Below are 14,385 nucleotides of genomic sequence, written 5' to 3'. Positions count from 1 at the left end.
TGGGCAGAGAGAAACCTGATGAAATTCAACAAGGGGAAGTGTAGGGTGCTGCATCTGGGGAGGAATAACCCCATGCACCAGTACAGGTTGGGGGCTGACCTCTTGGAGAGCAGCTCTGTGGAGAGGGACCTGGGAGTCCTGGTGGACAACAGGATGACCATGAGCCAGCAATGTGCCCTGGCGGCCAAGAAGGCGAATGGCATCCTGGGGTGCATCAAGAAGAGTGTGGCCAGCAGGTCGAGGGAGGTCATCCTCCCCCTCTACTCTGCCCTGGTGAGACCGCATCTGGAGTACTGTGTCCAGTTCTGGGCTCCCCAGTTCAAGAAGGACAGGGATCTGCTGGAGAGGGTCCAGCAACGGGCCACAAAGATGATTAGGGGATTGGAGCATCTCTCATATGAGGAAAGGCTGAGGGACTTGGGTCTCTTTATTCTAGAGAAAAGAAGATTGAGGGGGGATCTTATTAATACTTACAAATACTTAATGGGAAGATGCCAGCGGGATGGGAGCAGTCTTTTTTCAGTGGTGCCCAGTGATGGGACTAGGGGTAATGGGCACAAGCTTGAACATAGGAAGTTCCATCTTAACATGAGGAGGAACTTCTTTACTTTGAGGGTAGTGGAGCACTGGAACAGGCTGCCCAGAGAGGTTGTGGAGTCTCCCACTCTGGAGACATTCAAAACCCGCCTGGACGCTGTCCTGTGCAATCTGTTGTAGGTGACCCTGCTCTGGCGGGGGGGTTGGACTAGATGGTCTCCAGAGGTCCCTTCCAACCCTAACCATTCTGTGATTCTGTGATAGAAAACTTACAGTTAAAACCTTAGGAAAAGGTAAGTACACAATGTACATAAACCTAACTCTGAGCATTCTGCTGAACGTCACTCTCTATCAAGGAATCTATCTGAGGGACTCCTGACCCGCAGAAAAAGCGTTCTTCAACTGGATTCAGGAGAGACTATTTGGTCTCACTATCCAAGTGGATTCCTAAAAATTTCAGCTCTCCACAATCCTAACTATGTATCAGTTGCTACATTCCTTTTAAGTGTTGTAAAAATAAGGGCTATAGCATGACACTGCACTCAAAATGAAAACACTGTGATTATTTCCAAAGGTACATCCTTTGAAGTTATTTTGTACACGGCCAAATGGATTAAGACTAATAGTTTAAGATGGAGAGACAGCTTTCATTAAAAATATTCACTCATTGGTAACTGGCTAATTCAGTCTTTATCAACTGCTTGACTTTTCATAAAAGCATTATATTAGCACTGTAAATAAAGCAATAACTACTAAGTAGGTAGCAAAACCACAAATATTTTTAATTGTCAAGCTACTTAGTTCACCAGCTCTTAATTTAGTCTGAAAAAACATCTGTTCATAAAAATGTGAGGGTAAGCGTATGTAAGAGCAAAATTAATTTTCTGAATCCTTGCTCCTTCTTACTATCAAACCAGAGCTGAATAACCGAAATAGGTTTAATAACTATTCATTAAAATCTAGGTCTAAACCATTGTAAGGCTATAATACAGAGATTAAAATATCAAGAATGTAGATTTGTGTCATTTCTCTCTACACTGAAAATATAATTAATTTTTAGTATATTGATATTTTGCATGGAAGACATAGTACACGCATTAACATCACATGTTGAGGAAAATCAGTCCTTGCAGTCAGCATCATGTCTCTTGCCGTATAAAAGTACGTATGACAGCCTTGAGAATCAACAGGTGAGGTACAAACCCTAAATGATATAAAGGCTGAGCTGACTTAGCTAATTAGAGGGCAGAAAGTATGAGTTCAGGCATATACCTGCACAGAGACGCCATTTGGAGCAAAATTCAACTTTAGCAATCCAATTCAACAATTCAATGAATTTCAAAAAAATTCAACGTCTTTGAATAAAACCTTTTCATAAATCAGATTTATCAATTTTGTACACAAAAAGTTGCTTTTCCAGGAAGTGTAATCAGAATTCTCACCAAAGTAGTTATTAAAAATAATTTTAAAACGTAAAGTTGTCAGAATATCTACTTACAAAAAATAACTCTTTAAATGAGTTACTGAACTTCTAATTAGAAGTTACAATTATATTCTAATAACTATATTCTCATTTTTCTATGTGTTTCCAAAAGGGAGAATATTTTCCATTTTATCAAAAAGAAAAACCCCATTATTTTAAAGTCTCGTTAAGCTCTTCTTTTTCTAAATACTGTAAAAACTTTCAGAAATTATGTTTCATAGCATCAAAAAAAGTGAATAATAGTGAATAAACTTTAATGTTATATGCGGATCTGAGACAGTCCTCTTGACAAAGCTAAAAACACTTCCTCTTTAAAGATCCTTTTTTCAGTTATAGCTACATTTGCCACATCACTGGGGCTGATTTTACAGAAGCTACCAGCAGATTGAGTTTCTTCTTATTTTCACTTTTCCCACCACCACCACCACCGCATAGAATAGTTCAGGTGCTTGCAACACCAAGAACACAAAAAGAAATTAATCTTAAAGCATTGAAGAGTTTCATAAGAGAACAAATGTGAGATACTTTGATGAGGAAGAAAGTGATAAAAAGCAGCTACCACAGAAAATTTTAAAATATTTAAATTATATTTTATTATTTTAATTATTTTTAATTATAACATGCTAGTAGCTGTATTACGCTGTCATAATTCTTAAGAAAATATGGACCTTTTAAAGCCCACAAAATGCTATGTACCCAAGTTAAACATTCCAACATTTTGGTATAAAGTTTTAATTCTTGTATGATAGTGCTGTTAACCTCCGAACACTCACAGGAACTGTGAACACCTCAATTATACAATTTGGACAGATTTCTCTTTTCCGTATTTTCTTTTTTTCTTCTTTACTAAATTTTTCAACTTCTATTCCATTATTGAAATGAACACAAATTAGATTAGTCACATATCAATTTCACACTTTCCAGAGCTTCAGTATCTTGGTTTGCAAAATGGTATCTAATACCAGTTTAAACACCTTAAGCTGTACGTTTGTGGAGATGGAAATGTAAAACAGACTTTAGTATAACGCCTTTATCAACTGTTTTTTCTGCAGAGGAAGAACTGACCAGATACTGTTACAGAACTTACCAAATACCTTTCTGAAGAGACACTGACTAAAATAAGATCATCTCCAACACGCACTTTTTCTCCTTCTGATCGTTGCTTGGAAGCAGGATGGATGGTCCACCAGCATGCCTCACCTATACCATTATTGAGTAACAGCAGAGAAAGAAATCAGAAAGAAAATGGCCAAAATTGTTGCCATTACTTCCACATTTATCGCAAAGCTAAAATTCTGACCTAGTTTTCAGTTGGGTAAACCAAGCATCCATGTGTTTTCAATAACTAACATCATTCCTGCACCACCTTGTCAGAAACTCAGCTGTAAATAATACACGCATGCAGAAGACAGCAAGGGCTCTGGACAATTATTCCAGAGTTGAATAAGGAGGTGGCTCTCTGTGTTCTCTAGGCAACCTGGTCCAGGCTGCTTTTGCTAAAGAGCTTCCTTGTTACATTTGCTCCAGGTTCTGAGAAAGACATCAAAGAACATCTGCTGAGAATTAGGACAAAGAAGTCCTAAGGAGAAGGAGCTACCCACCACTAAAGGGAATAAAAATAAGCATCTACAGTATTTCTTAAAATAATATTTGAAAGATTTCATAAATCCAAACTCAATTATGTTCTTCCACTTCTACTGACTGTTAAGTGTTTCTAACTACCCATTTATAAGTATTAAAGTCACAAATTTTGTTCCAATGATAAACCTCGCTTTCAGATATACTTCTTGAATGAAAAGCATACTTTTCAGAAAAAAAAAAATCTCTTTGATCTTGGAACTGTTCAATTGTTGCCGTTATTACTACTACTACTCCTAGCTAGAGCAAGTCTTTAAAAAACAAGCAAACTTATTATCTGTCTTAAAAATACAAATCCCAAGTTACCAGCAGTTCTAAAACTTTAATGGAGTCTTTATTTAAAATAATACAAGTTTAAAACATTTTCAGCAGAAGACTTCTACAGGAATAACAACTGGGGAATATTCCTTTACTTTTATTCAATATTATAAATTTATATTTAAATATCAATAGACATGCTTATATCTCATAGAAAAGAAATTACATAATCTATTAGAAAATGTAAAGATAAGATACTGAACGTGTAAAACAGAAATATTAGGTTTTGTTTCTTTAGTCTTCAGAATGGTCTTAATTTTTACATGATTTATATGTATAGTTATCTGTTCTGATTTTTAGACTAAAAGTATTCTTCATTACATAGTCTTTCAAACTACTGTTTACCTGTTGTGTCCTCTTGCAATCCTACATCAAATGCCAGCTTATCCATTGAAGATCGAGATGTAGAGAGGCAGCATAGATACTACCAAAAGAAAAAAGCATGCATTACTAGTTCTGCTCATGCCTGATAATCCACTGAAATATAAAAAGCCATCAACCTATTAACACAGAATTAGCTATTCTTAAGTTATCCCCACTAGTTACTATCAAGAACACACATGCCTGATAAACTGAATGGCACTCAAGGAAACTTGACAAAGATATATGATCTAAAATAACCTCTCTGTCTATCCAGGCTATCTTTCCACTGAGACAGGAACAGCGAGAGTGGAAAAAAAGGAGCTGGTTGCACTGAAGTTCAGTGCCATGAAGGCTCACTTGTAGTTAAGGAGATTGGAACCCATATAATTCATCAGGAAATTGAAGAGTAAGGCTTCTGTCCAAAATATGTGCAAGAAGGAATTTCCTTTACTGCTCAGTCTACAACATATGTTCAGGTTGTCAGCCAGATGCCAGCTGTGGATTCAGTCGCAGCTTATGCAATATCCAAGTGAAAAGAAATGAGAAATCACCAACTCAAAATAGACTGACAAACAGAGAACTCATAACTATGGAGCCAGACTTAGTTTTAGCACTTACCCAGATATGACTAGCCTGGTTTTGTACCTCCAAGCATCTACCCTTCACAAAGGTTTCCATTAACCACAGGTGAAAATGCCTCTTTGATGTGAATAATTCTCCAGATATTGGTAAATGGCAATAGTCTGGGCACTTTCCAACATAACTTTCATACTAAAAAAGAAATCATTGCTGCTATCAACTCCGCTCCGGTTACATACCATGCCGCTGTAGGAATGGCGCAGCAGGATTGCATGCCCATAGAGTAGTGTTCGATGACCGCCACCTTGTGCAGACTGAAAGATAAAGAGAAGGGATATAGTGGTTCGTTGTAATAAAAATCAGGCCTTTTGAGAAAGAAAAAAGAAATCCTCATCAATCTCTGGACAATCTGTATTTGCCTTGTGACAGAGAAGTCTATCTCTTGATAAAACGCTATTCAGGGATTAGTTCAAGAAGGTAACTTTATGAGTGTGTTCTCTTTACTTTTGATTGGCTCATAATATATCGACCTTTTAAGTCCTTGGGACAGATCTACGGTAGAATTTGGACAGGCGAATCTAGAAGCTACTGACTTTTTCTAACAAAAGTGCTCAATTCACTGATGAGGGAAAATGGTGTACTTCATACTGCCACCAATTTGGTATAAAATGTATTTCAGAAGCTTGAATCCTTCTTCCTTGGGCTGAAAACAGGCAGCCTCTAGAGAAGAGCAGTTTTGATGTGTGTCACAGCACCCTCTACACCCTTATGTATGTTAAATCTCTCCATATTCACTCACTTGCCCTCCAAATTATATACTTTTCTATACAGAAGGTATGCAGAGGAAGCTTCTGGAGTACTATCCCTGTTTTACGAGGAAGTATTAATGATATGTCAACCACATTGAAGATCATCAACCTCCAGACTGCTTGCTCCTACAGTCTTTAAATACTATCAGACAGAGATCTTTATCTGCTAGGCCAAGTAAGTGCTCAAAGACATCCAAGCTAACTCAACAGGATTTGGCTGTTCTGAAAATTCGGAAATTATGCCCGAGTAAATGTTCCTCTTGAGAAATGCAGCATAAATCGAGTGAAAGAAAATTAAAGTAATAAAATTCACTTTTATCCCAAGCAACTGCCACCATTTTTTTCACAATATTTTCATTACAGTTTCTATTTATCTGTACTCAGTTTAACCACTCATGAAAGAATAAACACATTTTGTTAAAGCATGAGCAAAATTTCAACTTCTGCTCCTTAGACTGAGATGCAGCTGACTGACATTGGTCAGGAGGAGAAACTGTCAGACAAGACACTGTCAAAACCCTAAGTCCACATTCCTCTGACAGAACATCTCATGTAACATTATGCACATCACACTCTTCAAGCAACATCAATAAATACATGGGTTTGAGTCTATAAATGTGACAACTCCATAAGCAGCATTATTCTTTCATATAGGATTCCTAATTTAATTTCTTATACACAGCATTTATACCCTTTCTTTTATCACAGTAAACTGACCTTCTGTTTGACTGGAGCATCAGATTCATTACAGAATAAATTGGAAACAATCATACTATGTTATCTCTCTGGCAGCTTCATTTCAGTGCTGAAGATCAATTTAACTGAATGGCTATGGTGGCAACACACAATTATTTCCCCTCCTCATTTACTGGTTGTCCTCCTTTAGCTCTTATCCACTAGCATAATACTTGTTGATCTTTGAGTTACTTGGTCAAGAGAAAAAAAAAAAAAAATTAATAGCTGGTGAAAAAGCAAGCACTTAAAAAAAAAATAATTTTAGGCCTTTGAAGAAACTTCCAGGAATTTCTGGCTTTTATCTTTATTGAGAAGAGAGCATCCTGATGGACGCAAGGTATATTTTGACTTTCAACAAACTGCATAGCAGTCAAAATGCAGGGAGGCACATTCAATAATCTCTCTGGAAGACTGAATGACATAAACTTTTTATTAAGAAAGAATAAAAGTCATGGTCTTTGTCACAGACACAGTCTTGACAGTAAGACATGAAGATTTGGCTTTGAACTACCATTAATACCACCACTTTTTCTGAAGGCACAAGGAAAGAATGAGACATTTGATAATGTCAGGCCCATTATGCCAAAGATGAATGCTGAATGTCTGCTGCTCCTCACACTGGGGAAGAGAGGAAAAACTGCTGTGAACATACTGCCTTACCAGCATTTCAGATTTGCCCAGAAGCTTTATCAACAGCCAACCAAAGTCACTAATATGGACAGAAGTTCAAAATTTCACTGATATTTTTATCAAAATTAGTATGTCTTACTAGCCATGAATTTGATCTCTAACAGAGATTTGGTTGCCTGTTTCACAAAAGACGAGAAGAACAGTGCGATCAACAAAATCACAGCTATGTTAGCTTGCCCTTGTTTTGGACATACTGATTTGTCTGTCTAGCATCTATTTTGTTAAATGCCCTTTTGTAGCCAAACAGGAGAAAGATTGGCTCATAAAAAATTCAATTACTTTTGTGAAAAACAGGGGAGTGGGTTTTTTGGGTAATTTTTCCCAAGAGCATTAAAGTAATTATTTTTAAACAAAATTATTTTGCCCATTAAAAAATGCAAGTTTGCTGTTTCTGTTTCTTAGACAGAAAACAAGGAGTTGCAAAAAACATTTCAAGGATTTTCCACTTAAAGGTTTCTGAGAGGCAATTATAATCAAGCCGTTCACACGGAGGAAAAGTGAAAACATAAACCACAGAAAAACACAGGAGAGACTGAAAGAGAAAGCTAGTACTATGGAACTTGCCTTCCATTTTGGAGCCTGCCTTCCAGGATATGTGCAAACATATAGAAGTTAATTTCCTATTTTAAAGGCTCATTTCATAACTGAATATGCAGCTTTTATCATTATGCCAGAAACTGCATAGTAAGTAGCTGTTGGGCCACGATTGTCTAATGAAAGTCTCTGATTTTCAAAATAATCCATTCCTACCTAGAAAGTTGCAGACAACTGTAATTTTTCCAGATTAAAATAAAATTAAAATAAAAGAAATTTAAAAGTTAACAATTATGGCAAAGATGCAACATTCCAGGATGAGGTGTGCCACTGAAGTTTTACCAAGTTCATAGTAATATTCAAATGATATTTCAGAAGTTACTGCAAGTAAGACTTTTTGGAAGCCACAATCCTGACTAATTCAATGCATAATACCCACAGATTTTTGTACAAATATATGAATGGCATTATAATGCAAGCAAGTTTCTAACAACCACACTATTTATCATGGGTCTTCCTTGCTTTAGGCTTTTAATTTCCAATTCTCAGAGTAATTTCTAAGTTGGACAATACATTCCCTGAATAAAACCAGGCTGGAGAAAAACACGTTTATGTTCAAAGTAGAATTTATCCATTGAAGTTCTACAAGCTAGGCCATTCAGGAGTGCCGATTACATGAACACATGTTATTCTCCTCATTTCATCCTCCAAGAAGCTGGGATTTAGAATTAGACTTGAAACCAGTTCCGAAATTGGTAAACACTATAGTCAGTTGATTGCAAAGCATATAGGGCAATTGAAAGCAATTGAAAAGTGACTGAAAGCATATACGGCGCATTCACACTGCTTGTGAAAATTTTATATAGACTACCCATCTCTAGTCTAATATTTCTGCAGCTGGAATACAAGATTAATTTGGAGTAATTCTCATTACCCAAAAACCATTGCCGAAGCAAAGGCAATTTAGAATACAACAACAATTAGAGCTGAAGAAATTAGCATTCAAAATATATAAACAGCGTTCAAGTTCAATGCATTGTTAGACCAGACTACTAACACCAACCCTGCAGGAAGATATGTTATAGGTAACTCAACAAACCCTTTATACCTCTACAATTTTGTATATACACAACTGCCACATGTACAGACACGCAATCACCTGACAGATTAAAACAGGTATTTCATCAACGTTAATTCACACAGTAGAACTTCCATCACTGTGGCTATGGCTGCATTGCTACACTTGTGGCCATACATGAGAAGCTGCAGGAAATTAATCATGGTGACATTGAACAAGTGTTCTGGAGCCATCTGTGCTTCTGGGAACCTCACTTACGATGAGAATTTTTAGAGACTAGTGGATACCCTGTGGCACCTAAGGAGATTTTGAGTTGAAGAGCCATTACCTTTCCATTCTTTTCAAGAGAACAGCCCTATTTCTACTACAGAAAAAACTTCTTAGAAAAAAATAGTGCTCTACTGCAAGCGAATGCCGACGTTGCTTTGCTGACTTTTCTTCAGAGGTCTACACAAGCTCCAAATGTATGAAAAGGGAAAAAGCTATAAACTTCAGGGAGGTACCAGAGGTGAAAGCATGTGAAAGCATGTAATTAAACAGGATAGTTATTTCAGTGGTTTTTTTGTGTGTACAGACAAAGCTTTCATAACATTGCCATTTTTCAGAAATCTAATGCTTGAGAAAACCTAACAGCCACTGCACTTAGCATGTGGCTATTCAGACAATTTAGTAACCCATGAAAGCAATTTAAAAATACTGAATGTGTCACAAGAACACAGAAAATGAAGCACACTCTCTAGACAATCATACAAGATAACACAGTGAGTTTTTAAGAACCATGCAATCGCTTTTCCTGCCCCTTTCCATGATGAATCCATAACAGCAGAATGGAATTCGTGGCACCTGCTATAGAGAAAACAACATTACAAAGACTAGATTGTGAGGAATTATAGTTTTGATGGACTTCAGAAAAATTTTAAAAAAATCATGTGAAACAATAAACTACAAGACATCACTAGTAAATCCTTTAAAAATGCAATCCACATAATTTAGAGTAATGGTAAATTATGACCTAATTGCAACCAGTTGCTTAGCTTGGTATTTCCCCTGTGCCCCAGACCCAGCCACAGGAAACACCAGCACAAATGGTCTAGATGGAACTTAGGACCACTCAGTAATGCTCTGAATGGGTTTCTGAAAAAATACTACACAACTATTTTCACGGCACTAAAAATTTTTAACATGTGAGAGCAGCTGTACAGTAAAAGAAGCAGTGTACTCCCTGTTTTTCTTCACAAACATTTTCCAAGACAAATACTGCAAGATAACATTAAAAGTTTCACATACAACTTTTAGTAGCTATCTCATATGTACACAGGAGTAAAACAATGTCCTTTAAAGCACTTCATTAAAATGGAGCAAGCCTCTGAAACAAAGCCTAAGTTAACAATTTATTGCCAAAGCCAACTGGGAAATCAATGCTTACTGAACTTATTGTTGTCACAGACTTAAAATGCTGACAGCAGATTAAAACTGCAGCATCTAATAATGGAACAGTGATTTCAAAACACATAAACTTAGTATTTAAATTAAAAATATTGCCGACTTTCATATTTAAACATCATTACATGTTTGGATAAGGGGAAAAGTTAATTGTTTCCACTAATGACAGCCATCTGTCACTTAAAATAGATCTTGGAGACAACAGCATGTCAGAGGACACCTATACTTCCACATAAAAACATTTGAAAATATAAATGCAAAAGTATTATTTTCTCCATCACAACTGTGTTTCATGAAGCTCCACAGAATATTTCTAACATTTATACTGTTAGAAAACTACAGAACAAGGAAAAAAAAAAAATCTTATCTCTAGTCCTAGACATTTAGTTCAAATGTATAACTAGAAGTACATAATTGAACAGAGAATATTCTACAGTTACCTCCTTTAAACCTTTTTGAATTAAAAAACATCACCACCACAAAAATAAACCAAGCAGGAAATTGCACCCACCAGTGATGGAACCTTCTCAAAGTCCCTTCCCTGGGACTCACATTGGGGCTGTCTAATTTCCCATTCAGGAGCAGTCATTACATTCTGAAATTATGTTCTGATCCATTAGAAAGAGAAATCAAATAGGAAATGTGGGTCTGACCACAAGTATTGGCTTGAAAAAAATTCAACTACCATGCATTCCGAGTAAAAGTTTATTTAGGCTCTGGACTCGCTGTTCCCAGTCAGAAACTACCTGTGTCAAAACCAGAGATGGAAGGCTGTTGGTTTCAATGCCTTTTTTCCAAGAGGCTGATGAACATTTTTAAACCTGCAGGCTAATACAAGTATTTAACCCGAGCTGGTTCTTTAGAAAGAAAACTGAGTTCACAATGAGGAACACGTGCTTTGTTTATATATAATTCTTTACGACTTCCTGCATTTAAGCAAATTAGACTCCCATTTAGTAATCTGCAAGACCGAATGAAAAGTACTGAAAGAATGTGGAATAAGTGTAGAACATGAAAGCCTTTGAGTCCTCACTCAGGAGAAGGAAAACTCCATGATGGCAGAATTAACAACGAAGCGAAAGAAACTGTAAAAAGACTAAAAGGAACTGGGAGGAATAGGAAGGAAGGATGTCCCACAGTCTAAAACCATCTCACTATGGTTCTACACAAATATTTGCGTGATGCTACAACCATTTCTGTAGGGGAGAGGATGCACAAAATGATGTTTCCATAGCAATGCGAAAAACTACTCATCTATTTATGTCATTATTAATATGCAATTTTTAATCTGTTCTAGACCAATGCTGATGGAGGCCAGTATTTCTCTGATGATGCAGTCCTACAAGCTGACTAGAATTGGAGACCACCACAGGTAAGTGTTCCATGAGACCTCTTACTCACCACAATTATATCATCACTGCCTAAATTTTTTTCACACTGAACATAACTTCAGATGACTAACAAGAGCTTCTTTCTAATACTAGGCAACAGCCAGCTAGAAAGCGCAGGAGGGCTCGTTCTCTTAATATCAGCATAAAATAATTTGTGTTTTGTTCTCAAGAAACTCAGATTAATTTAGCCTAAGGCAACTAAACAGCCAGCGGAGATAAAAAGGCACTTTTGGACATTAATTCAGCTTACCTAAATCTGAGTAACTCTGATGATACCTATGCTTCTGCTTGTGGTTACACAGGGAGCTTAATATATCCACGGCTTTAAGTCAGGCATTTCAGTTCTGTGGGATGAATGCTGGCCAAAGAGCCCAGAAAACCCCAAGAACTGAAGAAAACAGAATGTGTGGAAACAGGCTGAGTCACTGCAGAACTTGTGAAATAACCCTTGAACGGAGCTAGAAGGCTTGTGAGACAAGATTATTCAGGTAAAACTAAACAATTCACACTTGGAATAGCAACACTGGGAAATTACATCCCCAGCAGCAGAGAATTTGAAAATGCTGCAAGCAGTAAAAACGACAAACAAAGCTACAGAGTGTGAGCCAAGGAGTTTTACATGTTCTTCTTGCTCAGAGAAATATCTGTTTTCTTTAAAAATCTTGGCACAAAAAAGACAGAATTTCCTTTCAAAAGTAAACGCATCCTGGCCCAGAAGCCTTGACAACTTCTACCAAAACTGCTAATGATACCCTCCTGCAATTACTGTGCTCTTGGGCTGCCATTTCCAGTGGCTAGCACCAAACCCACAGCATTTAGTTGCTTAGAATTTAAAGATGCAAAGTAAATCAATTCACTGACACGCGGCATTGCGGTAATATATTCCTTCACCCCTCTTGTATCAAATAGCAGGAACACCAAAGGGCAAATTCAAACTGGTCTAAAACCTCTTCGCTTGTCTCACTGTGGCCTATATACCATGTTACAATGGAATAACAAACTGGGAGTTGAACCTATCAAGACATTATATATGCTATACATATTCTAATCTTTACACCTTACTTAAATCACTGTTTAGCTGATTGGCTTTTATTCATGGAATTCACTGCAAAACAGTAAGTGCTGCAAAAATTCAGGTAGTATGACTGATGACTCTGCTGGTATCTACTATTAGATAATGATGGCCACTGTGACACAAAAAAAAAAAAAAGCAGCAAAACAAGTTTATTTCATTGACATGATCAGCAGTTACCTCCTATTTTATGTGTCGTGCCAAGCCAAAGAACACAAAAGAGTTTAGCTAAACTATGGGTTTCCTAAGGATGTCTTCTTTAAAAGCCGCATTATGATGTGTAATTATGCTTTATATAAATATCATATAAAAATCTGGACCTGAATAAATCAGCTGGCCAATAAAAATCATGAGTATGTCTTATTCAGTTAAGAGCATAGAGATATTTTACTATCTATATTAAAAAGACTGGAATCATTGGAAAAGACTGGAATCACTATTAGAACTTAACAGTGTGAATGACAGTGTTGAGTGTGTATGGATAAGAATTAAGGGGAAGGCCAACAAAGCAGACATCGTGATGGGAGTTTGTTATAGACCCCCTAATCAGGATGTAGAAACTGATGAAGTATTCTATAAGCAGCTGGCAGAGGTCTCACGATCATTTGCCCTTGTTCTCGTGGGGGACTTCAACTTCCCAGATGTCTGCTGGAAATACTACACGCAGAGAGGCAGCAGACCCGGAGGTTCCTACAGCGTGCGGAAGACAACTTCCTCACACAGCTGGTGAAGGACCCAACTAGGGGAAGTGCCCTACTGGACCTACTGTTTGTTAACAGAGAAGGTCTTGTAGGGGATGTAAAGGTTGGGGGTTGTCTTGGGCACAGCGATCATGAAATGGTAGAATTTTCAGTTCTGGGTGAAGCAAGGCGAGGAGCCAGCAGAACTGCCACCTTGGACTTCCGAAGGGCAGACTTTAGCCTGTTCAGGACCATGGGTGAGAGTGTCCCTTGGGAGGCAGTTGTGAAGGGCAAAGGCGCCCAGGAAGGCTGGTCTTACTTCAAGCAGGTAGTCTTAGAGGCACAGGAGAAGGCCATCCCCATGGCTCAAAAAACAAGCCGACAAGAAAGAAGACCAGTCTCGCTAAATAGGGAGCTTTGGCTGGACCTCAAGAATAAAAGGAAAGCTTACATTCTCTGGAAAAGGGGGTTGGCAACTTATGAGAATTATCAAGATATAACGAAGCTATGTAGGGGGAAAATTAGAAGGGCCAAAGCTCAATCATAACTCAGCTTGGCCACTGCAGTTAAAGACAATAAGAAGAGATTCTTTCAGTATATCAATAGGAAAAGGAAGACTAGGGAAAATGTAGGCCCACTGATGAATGAGCTGGGTGCCATTGCGGTGGAAGACACAAAGAAGGCAGAGTTACTGAATGCCTTCTTTTCTTCGGTCTTCACTGCTAAAGCTGTCCCTCATGAATCCCATACCCTGGAGGCAAGGGGGAAGGTCTGGAGAGAGGAAGATATTCCCTAAGTTGAGGAGGACCGGGTCAGAGACCACTCGGCCAAGCTGGACATTCATAAATCCATGGGCCCTGATGGGATGCACCCATGATTGCTGAGAGAGCTGGCAGATGTTATTGCTACACCACTCTCCATCATCTTTGAAAGGTCATGAGGACTGGAGAAAGGCCGACATCTCTCCAATCTTCAAAAAGGGCAAGAAGGAGGACCCAGGGAACTACAGACCGGTTAGTCTCACATCGGTCCCTG

At 37.8% G+C, this 14,385-nt stretch overlaps 1 protein-coding gene across 1 annotated transcript in view; it reads right to left on the bottom strand.

The window, feature by feature from the left end:
* The window catches only part of RYR2 (ryanodine receptor 2 (cardiac)), a 471,929-nt gene that overhangs the window by 266,882 nt on the left and 190,662 nt on the right, over positions 1-14,385 (bottom strand). Inside the window, exons 6-8 of the mRNA XM_009893652.1 lie at positions 5,158-5,232; positions 4,322-4,400; positions 3,108-3,220 (exon numbers count right to left, since the gene is read on the bottom strand). Coding sequence (XP_009891954.1) covers positions 3,108-3,220; positions 4,322-4,400; positions 5,158-5,232 — 267 coding nt within the window. The remainder of the gene's footprint in view (positions 1-3,107; positions 3,221-4,321; positions 4,401-5,157; positions 5,233-14,385) is intronic.

The sequence above is a fragment of the Charadrius vociferus genome, unplaced genomic scaffold (genome assembly GCF_000708025.1).
Source record: "Charadrius vociferus isolate BGI_N301 unplaced genomic scaffold, ASM70802v2 scaffold309, whole genome shotgun sequence".
NCBI classification, from domain to species: Eukaryota; Metazoa; Chordata; class Aves; order Charadriiformes; family Charadriidae; genus Charadrius; species Charadrius vociferus.
The sequence above is the reverse complement of the archived record's forward strand: the minus strand, read 5'-3'. Positions and strand labels throughout refer to the sequence as shown.